Genomic DNA, 17,379 nt, shown 5'->3' on the forward strand with positions numbered 1-17,379 from the left:
AAAGAAATACATAATTCATGAAACAATAAAATACATAAGAAATTCAATTGCGATTGTTGAGAATGCTACAAAGAATATTTTTACCAAAAATTAGCATTCTAGGAGCTTTATTTAGTGAATTTGAGTAAAAAGTATGATTTATGCATAAATTAGCATAATTTATTCATATAACCTAAAATCTCATTATTTTGGAAAATTTACCAAACAGCCTTGTAGATTACATCGCACACTACCAGCGTGCAAATTTTTGCGGTGCTCACGCGATCGGCAGCCGAGATCTATCAACCCCCCCTCGACCAAAGAACAGCCAAAAAAACCCGGCCTAGTTGGGTTAACCTTTTGACCTCAAAATCAATAGGCTTTCTGAGATCCATGCTAGTATCATACACACCAAATTATATGAGCCTAGGTTAAGTTAAACCATGGACCTATTACGAATGGACATTCAACGAGAGCATTTTATGACCACCACCAGTTTCCAGCTGTCAAAATCGCTGTCTAACCCTTAACTTTCTCTTTACGCGGTTTTTACGACGATCGCCCGGGGCGATTGTTTACACAAGCTCCTTTCGGCCATTGATCGTCACCGATCGATCACTGGCCCTCTTTCGACCAAAGACGGTCATGTTTTAGCCCCGATTGCCAATAGGGAAAGTCCCTACATTACCTAGAATGCAATGCACTATTCATATCCGGTTTTTCAGTACATTATTTTCGGCTGTCTATAATGTGCGATTGTCGTCTGACCATCAAAAAAAATCCTGTTAAATTTCATCAATCCTGTGGAATTTTATGCCCAAATGAAAATCAACTTCTGACCGAAGGTAAGCACTAATATCGACATCAATGCTGTCCGAAAAAGATGCATTTTTGATGTTTTTCCACACATTTCTCCGTCGAATTTCAACTGCTTTTTTGCCGTAGATATACGGATCTGCAAGGTGATGTCAATGCATTTCATGTGCGGTTGTTTGCGATATATGTAAAAAATATGTTTATACATGCCTGTTTACTTGTTTCTGCTATCATTTTCATAGCGCTAACGTTTGCTGCTGTGCGTTGTTTTTGATAAAGTGAACGCACATCGCAATGGGTAGGAGCAGCATACAATTGATTTCCGCTGTCAATCAGTGAGAGCGGGTTTTACGACCAACTTGATGGGCGTCAGCTGCCAGCGCTCTGTTTATAAAAGGATTAGCGGTGAAGGTCTTTGGCCGAAAGGAGGGGATTCGTTGGATGGCCATTTGTGATAGGTCCATGGTTAAACTGTAGTTAATGCGTTTACATTACACAGACTTCAGAAGGGTAAGATGAAAACATGTCAGTGTGACCTTGACCTTTGACCTTTTGACCTTAAAATCATTAGGCTTCCTGGGATCCATGCTAGTATCGCATCTACAAAGACTTCTGAAGGGTAAAATAAAAACATGTCAGTGTGAGCTTGACCTTTGACCTTTTGACCTCAAAATCAATAGGCTTCATGGGATGCATGCTAGTATCATACACACAAAATTATATGAGCCTAGGTTATTAAAATTAAACTGAAGTTATCGCATGTACAAGGACTGCAGAAGGGTAAGATGAAAATATGTCACTGTGACCTTGACCTTTGACCTTTTGACCTCAAAATCAATAGGCTTCTGGGATTCATGCTAGTATCATACACGCCAAATTATGAGCCTAGGTTAAGTTTACAAGGAAAAGATAACAGACAGATGGAAGGACGGACGGGCGGACACCGAGCATGGTACCATAATACGTCCCGTCTAGGACGGGCATATGACGGGCGTACAAAAATGAAATTTGAACTTATTTGCGGTAACTTGATGTAACAAAGTTCTGTGTATCAAAACATGATTTTTGTTGATAAAAAATCTTTGCAACATCTCCTTCTTTTAAGCTACATAGAAAGTTCACCCTGATGAAAGACTGGTTTCCATTGACATATATCATTAATTCTATTATTCAAAGTCTACTTAAATCAATAAAATGAAAACACAGAATTACCTGATTGCTTCTCTCTGCTCATCAGAAAATTCAACTGGACATGTAAGTACTGTGTCTTTCACATCTTTCCCTCCCTGGTGTACCGCAATTTCTGTTAAAAAAAAATACAACAAAGACTTGACTTCTAAAACAAGGCATAAGCGATGTTGTGTCTCTCCAACTTGTAAAAATGACCAGAAATATCGCAATTTGCAAGGGCATGCAACACAATTGTATCAAAAGTTCATTGTGAAATAACAGGGATGGAATAACATTTATTGTGAGAGTCTTGCATGTAGACTTTCATGTTGACCTCAAAATGACCTTTGACCTTACCATGTGACTTACGAACACAATGCAGGTCTCCGAAGTACAGCTACAACCCAAGTTTGATTTGAAATTGATTTACGGATGCAGAGTTACATGTCATAAGAGAGTCTTGCATGTCAAATTTAATGTTCGACCTGACAATGAACTTTGACCTTAACATGTGACCTCTGACTGCAGCATAATATACAGGTCCCTTAAGTACATCTACCATCCAAGTTTGGTTGAAAAGTGACTTGCAGTTGCGGAGTTATGTGTCATAGTGTTTGTGACGACGGACGACATTTGGATCCCTAAGTCTCGCCTCCACCTCTGGTGGGTAAGACAAAAAAATAAAAGACTGAAAAGGAAAATTGTTACATATTATGTTACAGAAATCATTCAGTAATTCATAAGATTGAAAACAAAATTCTGACAGAGTATATAGGAAAAACCGTCCAAACCTTTTAACTTCCTCAAAACATGGACAGCCACTTCCATAGAAGAAACAATGTTTTTCTTGTTGTTGAGTTCAATTTCAAATCCAGCAAGTCCCTTGCTCTCTACAACCTTGAATGGTGACTGTCTCTTCAGGCCTTGGATAACCTCATCTTCAAACTTTCTGCCGATGATATGCTTCACTTGAAAGATAGTATTGACTGGGTTACGCATTTTTCCTTGCTTGGCAGCCAAACCAACAATCTGAGAGGGACAAATATAGGCTACATACATGTATTTGTAGAATGTAGATGAATTTAAACAATGTCTCATAATATAAACAAGTGGAGCACCTCTGGCAATCTCGCCTGCATTACGCGATTTAATATAGCAGCAGAGCTGACTTTGAAATTGACAATAAAATTATTATTTACAAAAAAACACAATTCATATCATATGCTACGTTCATTTACCCTAAATGACATATGACCTTGATCAAGTGACCTATGACTTGTGCAAGATGAGCAGAGATACTGGATTACCCCTATGTCCACATTTCAATAACTATATCCATAAAGATATGATGGCAATTTAATAATTACCTACAACATGGCCAAAGTTCATTTATCTTAAATGACCTTCGACCTTGTTCATGTGACCTGAAACTCGCACAGGATGTTCAGAGATACTTGATTACTCTTATGTCCAAGTTTAATGAACTAGATCCATAAAAGATATGATGGCCCAAACATGACCAAAGTTCATTGACCCTAAAGGACCTTTGACCTTGGTCATGTGAACTGAAATTTGCACAGGATGTTCACTGATACATAATAACTCTTAGGTCCAAGTTTTATGCACTAGCTCCATGAACATTCAAAGTTATGATGGAAATTTAACAAATACCCCATATATACCCAAAGTTCATTGACCCTAAATGACCTTTGACCTTGGTCATGTGACCTCAAACTCAGGCAGGATATTAGGTAATACTTTATTACCTTATGTCCAGGTTTTATAAACTAGGTCCGTCTACTTTCTAAGTTATGATGACTTAACCTTGGGTTAAGTTTTTGACTTTGATTCCCCAACATGGTTTAAGTTCATTGACTCTAAATGACCTTTGACCTTGGTCATGTGACCTAACACCAAGGCAGGATATTCAGTACTACTTTATCACCCTTAAGTCAAAGTTTCATGAGCTAAGTTCATATACTTTTTAAGTTATAATGACGTTTCAAAAACTTAACCTTAGGGTAAGATTTGATGTTGACGACGATGCGGTCACCGCCGCCACCACCATCAGAAAAGCGCCGCCGTTTCGCTCTGCTATACAGGCGAGACAAAAATACTGATAGTTTTGCACAAAATTTACATGAAGCTAATGAAACATACTGTATTCTCACATTGTCTGGCTTACAAGATTACAGAAGTATGAATCTGTGTGCTAAAATGCAAAAGGTCATTTATTTTTCATTTGTTAAGGACAAATGCTATCAAACACTGATTATACACAAAATACAATAAACTTAAAACGTGGAATGTGAATTCTGATGCATAAATACCACATTTTCAATCACATTTTATTTTAGCAAGAAAATGTATGATCTTCAACTTATGTACATATTTACTTTTTCATTGTCCCTGAAAGCAACTGCAGTAGGTGTTGTTCTGTCTCCAGCATCATTGGCAACAACTTCTGTCTTTCCATCCTGCAAAAATAATAAAATAAACAGAAAATAATGGATAAGAAATGGGTTTGCATGCAAAGGATATACATGTACATGGAAATAGTACACACAAAATTAAAACAGTAATCGAGGAGGTTGAGGTAGCTCACCCTCTTCCCCAGAGGCATAGACGCTGTAGCTAGTATTGGGCCAGACACTGTCGCTACAAGTCCTATGGCCATTATTGGTCCATTGAGGAGATTGAGGAGGAGATCAGACAAATAGTGCACAAGCAACTGCGATCCCTGAACATATGCATCGGTACCTGTTTGGCCATTTTAAGCATTGAAGAGATCAAACGCTGATAAAGTCTTTTTTTTCAGGGTATCAAGGTAAACCAACTCACACTAATGCGAGGTTAACTAACCTTGGACACCCGATGTGTTTTTGGTCTTGATTTCCAAGAAGTCGGCAAACATTGCTTCATATCAGAAGAAATGTTTGCAGAAGCTACATTGTAAGTATTATTGCTACTCACCGCCTCACTGGGACTCTTCTCAGTGGTAAATACAATGATTGTAATTTAGATACATGTAGATAAATGGTAATTATTAAAATTCTCCACATAATGCAGTTAACAAACTGAATTGCATGTGAATTTAAAGTATATATTTCATTGATTACATTTTACAATACAATGTTCAAGTGTGCAAAGTAGATAATATACTGTATACCATTGATCTTATGAAACAATTAACACTATCAAAACTACATTCATGCATAATTATATATTGTCAGGATCAAGAAAGATTTGTGGAAAGGAGAAGGCACGGTTAGAGTTAGAGAAGTTAGATAGAAAAAAGAAGAAGGAACCTGTAAGGGAGGGTAAGAATGATCCTGACAAGAATATGTGACAAATAAATAAAAAAGAAAAGCAAGTTAAGGGCAATGAACATGACAAATAATCCTAACAGTAATATATAATACAAAAAGCATAATCATTCAAGGGTTTTTGTTGGAAGAATCAGATCAGGGATTGGGATATTCCAAATACGCTTAGTTTTACATCTTGGTTCGTACAGTATATCTTTCTTTCTTGTCTGTCATAAATTTATTGTTTGCAATCGTTGAGGAATGAATTGTTCAAACTGAACTGTATATAATAAAATAGAAGAAGGCAACACTCAGATCATTTCGACGTTTTTCTAAGTGTTATAATTTTGACAAAGTAAGAGCAGTAATGTAACAATCATAATCGTTTCTTAGATGATTCTGAATGTGCACTTTTGAATTCTTTCTAAATGTTGTCTTTGGAAAATTGTGAGACCTCCGCTCCAAATTGGAGCAGCATATTCAAGTATTGGGCGAATATAGCCACTGAAAATTGTAATTAAATCCTTGCGAGAAAGACATACTTTACTAAAGTGCGGAGAATATATAATTTTGCACTTGCTCTCTTTTCAATGTCAGAAATATTTGCTTCCCAAGTCATTCTGGATTGTAACACCAAGTAATTTCACTTGGGTCACACTGGCAAGGACACAATTATCAAGTGTATGTGGATATTGGTTAACTGGATCTCTAGAGAAACAGATGTCCATTTTGATACACTTTGTAGGATTTATTGGATTCAGCCCATCTATACAGACATGTTACTGTTTCTTGCATGTTTGAAAGTTGGTTTGATTTACGACATTCGATCAGAGTAAAATCTTCAACCTATTTAAGCATATGAATACAATTGTTGGCTTTGGAGTCATTTATCATTACAAGAAAAATCAAGGGACAAATTTTTGTACCCTGGGGCACACCTGCCATGATTTGGCATCATTCTGAAGGATCAACTTGATAACGAACACATTGTTTAGCTTTACACTCAGACAGAAAAACTGATATCTAAAGAACTATCGATGGGCGCACACCAATTTCAATTAATTTATTAATGGCAATTGTATGATCTATTCTGTCAAATGCCTTTTGAAATTGGTGAAAAGTACAGTTAATAATTTTTTGTGTGTTTCCGCATTCAAGAAAATATGGTGAAGATGTTAATTAAACACTGTGAGGTTGATCAATATTTGGTTGATCAATATTTTGATTTCCACATGACAAGGATCAAAACCATGTTTGAAGATGTCTTGATACATCCATTTTGCTATAACACCTTCTATAACCTTAGCAAAGTGATCTGTCAGAGATATAGGTGTAAGTTTGTCAAAACTTGGAGGGTTAACTTTTGGAATCGGTACCACAAAGTCCAAGTCCGAAACTTTACCCTTGTTAAAAGAAGCATTGATTATGCAAAAAAGGATCAGAGAGTTCTATAGAAAAAGGACAAATCAAACACACTGAAATTCCATCAGGGCCATTAGCCTTTGAACCTTTGATTTTTTTAAAGGGCCTTATTAACTTGCCATGTGCTTACATTAGGAAGTCTTTGTGATGGTAGGAATACAGAAAGACAAGCCATATTAAGTGGCTCTAAGTCAGAATGACAGATATGAGATGTTCATTGACAGCATCTGCTATTTACTAGGATCAATACATTCAACCCAGATATTTAGGGATGCTTTGTTTCCTTTTGTAAGGATCTTTATTTCTTGATAGCATCGTGAAGGATTACTTTTTTGAAGTCTCTTGATCCTCGATGATTAGTAATTTAATTCAATTTTTATTTCTTTATAACTATAAGAGAATTTATTTTGTTTCTCAATCACTTCCGAACATTTTCTTTCCCTAGATGAAATGCAATCTGTCTCTTGTGAATCAGAGATTTAATTTCTCCTGTCATCCAAGATTTATCTTTAACGGGGGGGGGGGGGCACTTGCATTGATGAGTGGATACCATGCACGACCAAAAACACGCAAAAAAGGATGTCTTTTACAAAATAGGGCATGTTACGTACCAGGGCTCTCCTCTCACATAACTTTTTTTCTTTGGTTGCCAGCCGGGCAACCTATACCAACCTTTAGGCTAAATGTGTTGCTCTGGAAAGCCTAGCAAACTTTCAGGTTGTCAAAAACAATTAATAAAGATATAAAGAAGTGACTGAACTGGGAAAATTTGAATACAGGCACTATGTTGGCTTGCACAGCTATTTTTTTATGAAGAATTAAAAGAGTATTGTGAAATTTGAATAGGTGTGTAATTTGGTATATCATCCAAACCATAGAATCCAGTTCACATACACTAATTGTAGCTATGTCAGTCACATATCTGACAAGCATTCAGGATGTTAAGAGCAGCAATTATTTAAGAAGTACAAAATTTGAATATACGTGAGCACATGTACAAATGTATGTGCTATAGCTGAAGGTCTGTTTGCCGGCAAACAAGCTAAAAAATTTGAGGGGGCTAGATAGTACAGTGTATCGGGCAAAATTTATAACAAACAAGCAAGCAAAAATTAGATCTTTTTTGTGTTAAAATATCCACTTTTGTATTAGATTTTGACATAAAATGATATATTTCACTCTAACGTTCCTTTCGATTCCTATATTTTTTTTATTGGTGGTAGTTTTGGAAGGCAAGCTTCCCAAGCCCCCCCCCCATCTGTCGCCACTCATTTCGGGATGATTTGTCCTTTCCTTCCATTTTCCTTCCGTTTTTCCCTTTTTATGGTCTCATATCCCTTTTCTTTTTCTTTCTTTCTTCCTTCCTTTTCTCTTATTCCATTTTGTTTCTGGTGAAATCCACTAGGGGGATGGCCAGCCTGCCCCCGCCTGTTTACGCCTCTGAGATGTAAACTATACTCATGATCTTAATCTTCATTATGGTTCTATGAGCACATCCATGATTTTCTAAGTAAAATTTGACAACCCCAAAAATGGTTATCACTAAAAAAAATGGTTATTTTGTCCGCATAATATTTGGCAAGTCCCCCCCAAAAAAAAAAAAATTATCATTAAAAAAAATGAAGGTCACTTTGTCCTGCATTAAATTTGACAAGTGAAAGAAGATGGTCACTAAAAATGAAGTTAATTTTGTCAGTGTAATATTTGGCAAGCACCCCCCCAAACGTTTTTAACTAACAAGTAGAATGCCTCTGGTGGTCTCACCTGCATCACGCAATTAATATAGCAGCAGTGCTGACTTTGAAAACTACTATGAAATAATTATTCATAAAACACACCATTCATATAATGATACAATACTACGTTCATTGACATTTGACCTTGATCATGTGACCTGACATTGGCACAGGATGTTCAGTGATACTTGATTACTCTTATGTCCAATTTTTACGTACTAGACCAATAAACTTATGATTGTAATTCAACAAATACCCCTAATTTGGCCAAAGTTCATTGACCCTAACTGATCTTTGACCTTGGTCATGTGACTCAAAACTCAGGCAAGATGTTCAGTAATACTTGATTAACCATATGTCCAAGTTTCATGAACTAGGTCCATACATTTTCTAAGTTATGATGGCATTTCAAACACTTAAAGGAAACCAAAACCCAAGAAGAGAAGTAATCTTATTGGAAATAGTAAAATGATAGGAACAATTTAAAAAAAGTTTCATCAAAAACGGTTATGAAATAAGCAAGTAATGGGAGTTTGAAAACTATTGTTGTACTTTCTATGGGCATCCTCAAATTGGCCCTCATTATCTTCCGAATTGCATCTTGCCTCCTTCTGAGCACAACATATGTCATGGGAAAATATAATCCACACCATATATGTCAAGGTCAGGAGATAATGTGAAATATGTCAAATAAAGGGGAAAATCTGAAAATATGTGTACAAAACAAATGGAGAGTTGTCCACAAAATCAGCCATTTTGAAGCACGTTTGCCAATTTGAGGATCCACATAGTAAGTGCAACAAGACTTTTTAATCGTCCATAACTTGTTTATTTCATAACCGATTTTGATGCAACTTTTTTTTAATTGTTCCTCTCATTTTACTCTTTCCAATAAGATTGTTTCTCTTCTTGGGTTTTGGTTTCCTTTAACCTTAGGTTAAGATTTTGATGTTGATTCCACCAACATGGTCTAAGTTCATTGACCCTAAATGACCTTTTACCTTGGTCATGTGACTCAAAACTCATGCAGGATGTTCAGTAATAACTTGATTAACCTTATGGCCAAGTTTCATGAACTAGGTCCATATACTTTCTAGTTATGCTGTCATTTAAAAAACTTAACCTTAGGTTAAGATTTGGTGTTGACGCCGCCGCCACCGCCGCCAGCGGAAAAGCGGCGCCTATAGTCTCACTCTGCTTCGCAGGTGAGACAAACAAATAAAAAGAAAAAAATTGTCACTAAAAATTGAAGGTCATTTTGTATCGCGTCAAATTTGACAAATACATGTAAAAAAAAAGGTTGTCACTAAAAAAAGGTCATTTTGTCTGTTATATTTGGCAAGCCCCCCCCATAAAAAAAGTTTGTCACTAAAAATGATACATAGGAAGTCATATTGTTCCCCATCAAATTTGAGAAACAAAAAAGAAAAGGCCAAAAAGAAAAAAAAAACTAGAATTTAATTCGTCATGCGGACGAATTAGGTGGTCTGTCATGATTTGTCATTCAGTGCCGTCTGATGTATGAAATAAATCATTTAGATATCATTGATAATCTTGATCGTAGACATCCTAAGAATAAGTTTTGACCATTACTAAATGTGATTATTGATGTGGTGATGACAATCGTCAGACATACATCTTCAAACAGATACATACAAGATAGATGATTATATCTCACGGATCAACACGGCAATGCCGGCATGATCCAGGGAGGTCCGGGATAGTTTTGCCCCAGATGACTGTGAACACGGCATCAACACGGCAGCTTCACACGGATCTACACGGATCATGCCGGCAGAGCACGTCGTCAACACGGACCAATACGTCAGCAACACGGACCTACACGTCAGCTACACGGACCACCACGTCAGCAACACGGACCTACACGTCAGCAATACGGACGAACACGTCAAATGCGTTATCCATTGAGCTAGCATATTCCCCATAGAGATTACACGTAAGCAAATTTGAGAATTACAATTCAAATTTTGCAAGCGAAATACGGGCATGATCCCGGCATCTGATAAAAAAATGGAGGGCATATTTTCGAAAGCTTAGAATCTCGGCTACAACATACTAAAAGCTCAGGGAAAACTGACAAGAAACAATGGAGATATAGCTCACGAAATAGAGGAATGTCGAATCTAGTTTTGAGAAAAGGTCATGTCCCATAGAGATTACACGCAAAATACATGTGATATGAAAAAAAGTAATTATAATCTGTTTTATCTTGCTAAATTTAAACTTTTATACCTTTAAATTATAAAGGATCATGTAAGAAGTGGCAAAAAGAAAAAAAAAGTGAAAAAAAAATTCATCTTGTTCACCCCAGGACTCGAACCCGCGCCCTTTAAGAAGCAGTCAAAGCCACAATATTCACCATAGAGAATACACGTAAGCAATTTTGAGAATTACAAGTCCAATTTTGCAAGTGAAATACGGGCATGATCTCGGCATCTGATCAAAAAATGAAGGGCACATTTGCGAAAGCTTAGAATCTCAGCTACAACATACTAAAAGCTTAAAGAAAACTGACAAGAAAAAATGGAGATATGGCTCACGGAATAGAGGAATGTCGAATCTGGTTTTGAGAAAAAGTCATGTCCCATAGAGATTACACGCAAAATGAGGAAAAATGACATGCCTCTTTTCATCGCTGTTTTACGCAATGATGCGTTTCTCAAAACGAATATTCATGTTCACTGAGGAGAAAGAGTACATTCTAAACTACAACATATCGAAATCTGGGCGAAAAACGATCTATATTCGAGAAGTTACAACCAAATTTGCATAAATTTGATGACGTCATTTTTGAAAAAATGAAATTTTTAGTTTAGGCGCCATTTTGATGACGTCACAATATAATTTAGGGACATTGATGACATGAAATCAAATCTACAACTCATACTCTATCGATATATGAAAAAAAAATTGGGGGTCAATGGACTATTTAAAGAGTTACAGTGAATTTTCAATAGGCATGTTTTTGCCCATATATGGCCTATAGTGAGAGCTCGCGCGCACACGTGCTGCAGACTTTAACGGGTGTTAATTTCGTCATTAATGGTCGTAGAGAGCTAAATTCGGTATCAAATTGCTCAGAATTATATTATCAATGCAATGATGTAAAAAAAACGGTGTTTCTGAGTTTCGTTAAGGTGTAACGCGCGGAAACGCGCGCAAATTTTTGAAATGCTTAAAATGACCTGAAACGTACTCTCGTTTGGTAAAAAAGTGATTTTGAGCATTTTGAAATTTTGACGCGCGCGTCGTGACCTCCAGGTGACCTTTGATGACATTACCTAATGACCTTTGACCTGAAGTTGATGTGATGTTAATTTAATTGATTTTTGATAATTGATAATGGAGATATGATTGATAATGTGATTTTACAAAATGGCGCCTAGATGACGTCATCATGACCTGATGACCTTGAAAAGCTTATTTTGACGTGTCCATGACAGATCCCATAAATGACATGAAATTCAATGAAATTGATCAAGTCCATTTTGAGATAACTTGGCGACAAGAAAATCGTTAAAAATAAATAAATAAAGTAATAAATAAGAAGAAATTGACGAAATTAAGAGGTGATCTGTCATAAATGACAGACCACCTAATGATGAAGAAAATATCCCCATTACAAATATTGCTGTGATTCTCATAAGGGAGGGGGGTACATAACCTTGTATGAACAACATATTTACATCCAAAATATTGACTATGAATCTCAAAAGGGGGAACGGCCAGAAATGCTCACATCCCCCCCCCCCTTGATACCAATCTATAGGACTTTTCTATGCAAGTGCAATACTGATGACTTGAAATCAAGATACTGACATGACTGAAGATCGATATGCTGTATAAATTATGAACGTCTGACAAATAGATAACCAACCAATCACCTGACCGATCAGCTGACCAGTACGCGAATCACATCGAAGTTGATCAGTTGTCACATTGTTTGGACTGCTAACCAAAAATTCAGAAATAAGCCTGAAAATGTAAGTAGGCCCTACTTTAAACAAGTCAAATCCACTCCTAGTACCAATGAGGTCCAAACATTACATGTATGGACCTCATAGGCGACATCAGTACTATTTTTGGGTTAGAAAAGTTTGAGCACAGGATATTTCTATATTTATATAACAAGTACAAGTTATACTGGTTTTTTTTTCTTTAATGCTTGATTTTCTAGTTTAAAAGCATTGTTAGCAACAACAAAAAATGAAAGAAAATAAGGGAAACTTACATTTTGACGACTTTTTCCTGATTTTCTTGGCAGTTGCCCTTCACTTCTGACTCGCGATCGAAGCGGGATCGAAGCTGATATGCAGATCACGTGATACGCGTTCTCGTCAGGTGATCGGATGGTTATTCTTTTCGCCAGATGTTGATAATTATATATTTCATAACGCAGCGTTCATCGCAAATTTAGGTGAAAGAGATTAAAGTTAAACAGCGCAAGCTTTAATTTTTTTCAAAAATAACGTTTAATTGATTGCACAAGTTTCGCCTCGGACATGTAGGATCATTTGGTCCCATATTGGCGTAACTACGGGGGGGGGGGGGTGTCCCTACCACTACCGTCCACAAGCCAGCAATTATCTTTTTTCTCTCTTTTTTAACCAAAATGCTCCCCCCCCCAGAAAAAAGGAACCAGGGTTAAAGAGAAAGAGAATTATGATAGAGGAACACAAAATACTTTATTTTTTCAGCTTTTACTGCACCGACTTATAATCAAATATTAAATGGGGCTTAGAACATTTTTTTTTAAAGTCAATTAATAAAAATATTCCTCCTCGGGATTTGAGCTTTCATGATATATCAATCTTTTTCATGATTACCGAAAATAATTAAAATGTCCAAAAAAAATTTATCGGTGTATGAAGCTTTAGCTGATACCTTGCGCCCGCCTTAATTATTTTAATGTTGAGATACAACTATGCTTTTAATGAATTCCTAAAAACATTGGCTCAGATCATTTGTCGCAATCGAATGATTCGATTGGTAAGCTAATGAATAATTGTTATGATTCATGAATTGTTTAAAATGTGTCTCTCTATCAGTTTTGAATATTTAAAAAAATGTCAGCTCGTGCTTTTTGCTTGCAATATTTTTTAAGAAGTTCTTGTGTATGCGAGTTTGATAGATAAATAACTAGAGAGAGGGGGGGTCCCTCAGCTACTTGTCCTCGCTTATTCCATATTTTTTTATTATGCTCGTGTTGTATTTCAAAGTCTTTTCTTTTTCTCACCCTTTTTATTGTCTCGGAGCTTCCCTCTATTTCTTTGCTACGATGTATAGCCCTTCTTACTTGTTTCAATTCTTTTATGTTCTCATTTCATTGAAAACATAATTATTAAACTCACGTAGAAGACTTACAACAAAATTTTGATATTTTTTTTTTCTTGTTTGTTTGGCTTTATTTTTCTTCTCCTCAGTCCTTCTTTTTTTCTTAGTTTCCCTTTCCTTATTTTCTCTTATTTCATTTCATGAGGCATCCGCCAACTTATATACAACAACAAACATATTTAGAGGCCGATATCCAGTGAGGGGGCGTGGTGGTGTGCCCCTCTAAAAAAGGAGGAAAATAGGAAGGAAAAAAAGAAGGGAAGGGGAAAAAATAAGAAAAAAAGAAAGACGATGATGATGATGAAAATTATCTTGGTGAAGATAATAGTGGTGGTGATGGTGGCGGTGATGATGATGATGATGATGATAATGATGGTGGTAGTGGTGATGAAGATGAGAATGAAGTTGGTGACGATGATATGATGATGACTAGATGTAATTTTGTTATTTTGTCTTTAAAAAAAATAATAGTGCAAAGGCGAAATCATTTAAAGTTTATTATGAAAATAGCAGAAAAAAATAATTTGAAAAAGTGTACATATGCATATGGAAAATCCATCCCCCACCAAAAAAGAAAAAAAAGTGAGATTTTGTTTTGTTATTTGTGACGGCGTAGGTCTATGCGAGCAGCTATGGGATATAATTATGGGAAAAAAGTAAATGAAATGTCAAGAAATACATGATAATGACTTTTATTGTACATTCAGTATATCAGTAGATAACTTCATACTCGTTCCAAAAAAGAAAAAAGTGGGTATATTATGGACCATTAAAAATGGGCAGTTGCTCTATATATTATATTACATAGAATATATAGAGCAACTGCTCGTGTGTAGCGGTAAGTTATTCACATGGGGAGTGTTTCATCAACATTTTTGTCCGACAAGTTGTCAGATCTGACATCTTTCTCTGACTCTGATTGGCTGTGAGGCACTGTTCTATGGTAACTGTAGGATAAAATGGGACTTGTCGGATAAAACGTCCGACAAGTCCTTTCATGAAACGCTCCCCCGGGCTCCGTAACACAAAGGTTTGCGATGGATTGCAAATATGAAAGAAGCGCACTGATTGGTCCCTGGTCAGCATTTTAAACCAAATGCGCGTGTAACATTGATATTGATTGGTCAGTTCATTTAGCGATTGATCGCTAATCTTTGTGTTACGGAGCCCATCTACATAATTCATGCGGCGCACGGCGCGTGCGCAATGTTTAATAATTATTGCTGTGAATACAATGAATGTCATCAAAAACATAATCTCACAGATCAAATAATGCCAGCTCGACGCGCAAAATCAGAAAAAAATATATTTTCTGCCCTGATAATTTGATAACCCAATTTCTAAGTATTTTTATCATAAACAGGATAACTATAGACAATGATTGAAATTAACTTTATATTCTTTTGCGAAAATGAATATGAAGGACAGCTTTTTGATAAAGAACACAATTTTAGAGTGTTAGAGCGCGATTTATACCTACAACCGCTAAATCCTGTCACTGTCGGTATACATGAAGCAGTGATTCCATCAGCTTACGGTAATAATTTTTGCAACACAGGCGCCAGTCCGAGAAACAGACAGGCATTAATTTGCCCAAACGGACAACATCTCAACCTCTGCTCATTTCTTTTTGCACGGGCACATAAAATCTCGACGTAACCCATCACATTTCTCCCTATTTTCTCCTCCCTTTTATGTTCCATTAATTTTTCTTTCGTTCACTTTTTTCTGTCCTCTTTCCCCATAATTTTTTTTACCCATCACATTTCTCCCTATTTTCTCTTCCCTTTTATTTTCCATTAGTTTTTCTTTCTTTCACTTTTTTTCTGTCCTCTTTTCCCTTCTATTTTTGTTCTCGTCTCACCGCTTTTCCTCATCCCCCAGCCTCCGACGCCCGTGCAGATTCGCAAACAATATCAAGAGTATGTCTACTAGCAAGGGCGGAAATCTCTCCCCAAAGGTAGGGGGACCAGGGGCTGGAAAATTTGACAAGTAAAAAACAAACAAACAAAAAAAGGTTTATCACCCCCTAAAGAAGGTCATCTTGACCAAAAGAAATTTGACAAGCAAACAAGCAAAAAAAAGGGGGCATCCCAAAAGTAAGATCGTCTCTTCCAAAATACATGTTTTATTTCGATTTTGAATGAAATGACCAAAAATAGTAGGGGGACATTTTATAATGTGCCCCCTACTATTTTGGGTGAGGGGGACATGTCCCCCGGCCCTGGGATTTGCGCCCATGTGGGTGGGGGTGTTGCGCCTCCCTATCGGGATCATATCACAGCGAGTATACACTCTTCCATATGGAAGAGTGTTTACTCGCTGTGATTTCGATCTCACACATATAAAAAAAATAGAACAGCTACCAGGGTTGGCGATTTTTTTGATTTTTTTAAAAAAATCAAAAAAATCGGATTTATTTGATTTAAATCAGATTTTTTTGATTTAAATCTGATTTTTTTTATTTTTTTTATTTTTTAAAAGTTCCTTCGAAAAAAAGGGTATTTATCCCCCCCCCCTTACTCTTACAATGACATCAATATTGGTGTTATACATTTCACCCCTAATATTGTTCTTAACCACATATTTTGTAATTAAAATCCAGTAAAAATGGACAATTACAAATAAATTTGAGGAATCATGTATCTGAACTTAATTCTATCATACATACATGTAGGCCTATGAAGGAATATTCCATAGGGAATTCCCCAGTGAGTAGAAAATTCCCCTCTGGGATTTTTCATTCAAATGTTTAAAAAATCCAAGAGAAAAAATCCCTTATCAAAACTGCCAACAAACCCTTTTCCAATTACTAGTATTGATGTATATTGTAAGAGAAATAATTAAAATCAATGATTTTTTTCAATTAGTCACAGCTTTACAATAGTCAAAGAGAGACTACAACTGTATATGTTTAGGATCTTTTTAGTTTGATAAAAAGCTCTTCTCTTGGGCGTTGTGGCGTGCGCCTGTAATCCAAGCTATGTGGGGAAGTTACAAATTGATGCAGAGGTTCGAGGTTCGAGCCCTGGTCACGTCTTTCGGATGGTGACGTTAAAGGTCGGTCCCAGACGTAAATAATCATATCTGATTGATACACGTCTGACAAAACTCAAATACACACACACACACACACACGCTACAGATATAGATGCAAAACTCTCAGTTTTGGAGAACAATATAGGAGATAGCTTAGTCAAAGGGTGACTACTACATTCTGTAACTGTGATTTTTTTACATTAATCTACAATTTTTATTCCCATATTCTCTACAAAAAAATCTGTTTGATCCATGAAGTATGAAAAAAAATCTACTTACTTTTAACTTAAAGGATAAAAACTGCAAAACTGCTTAAATTACAACATATGTATTACAAAAAGAAGTATTTTATTTTAAATGAGACACAGCTTACAACTGCCAATGATTGTAACTGAAGTACCTGCATCTTAACATTAAAATGCAGTGTTAAATGTTTATTCTGAGTTTTGCAAATTGTTGTTATAGAGCTCTTTCCATTATTACATACAAAACTTCCATTATTTGTAGCACTGAACATAAAATGGGCTGCAGTGACTTAAAAGGTTTATAAGAGA

The 17,379-nt window shown here is 36.2% G+C and overlaps 1 protein-coding gene across 2 annotated transcripts in view; it reads right to left on the reverse strand.

Moving 5' to 3' along the window:
* LOC121409996 (heat shock 70 kDa protein 14-like) overlaps nucleotides 1-17,379 on the reverse strand; it is a 41,641-nt gene that overhangs the window by 15,875 nt on the left and 8,387 nt on the right. Inside the window, exons 1-4 of one of the 2 annotated variants that reach the window (XM_041601795.1) lie at nucleotides 4,571-4,718; nucleotides 4,362-4,442; nucleotides 2,757-2,994; nucleotides 2,008-2,098 (exon numbers count right to left, since the gene is read on the reverse strand). In XM_041601795.1, coding sequence (XP_041457729.1) covers nucleotides 2,008-2,098; nucleotides 2,757-2,994; nucleotides 4,362-4,442; nucleotides 4,571-4,642 — 482 coding nt within the window. In that variant the 5' untranslated portion in view covers nucleotides 4,643-4,718. Of the gene's footprint in view, nucleotides 1-2,007; nucleotides 2,099-2,756; nucleotides 2,995-4,361; nucleotides 4,443-4,570; nucleotides 4,719-17,379 lie in introns of those variants that run through there. The other variant, XM_041601796.1, reaches the window with a different exon arrangement.

The sequence above is a fragment of the Lytechinus variegatus genome, chromosome 3 (genome assembly GCF_018143015.1).
Source record: "Lytechinus variegatus isolate NC3 chromosome 3, Lvar_3.0, whole genome shotgun sequence".
Taxonomy (NCBI): domain Eukaryota; kingdom Metazoa; phylum Echinodermata; class Echinoidea; order Temnopleuroida; family Toxopneustidae; genus Lytechinus; species Lytechinus variegatus.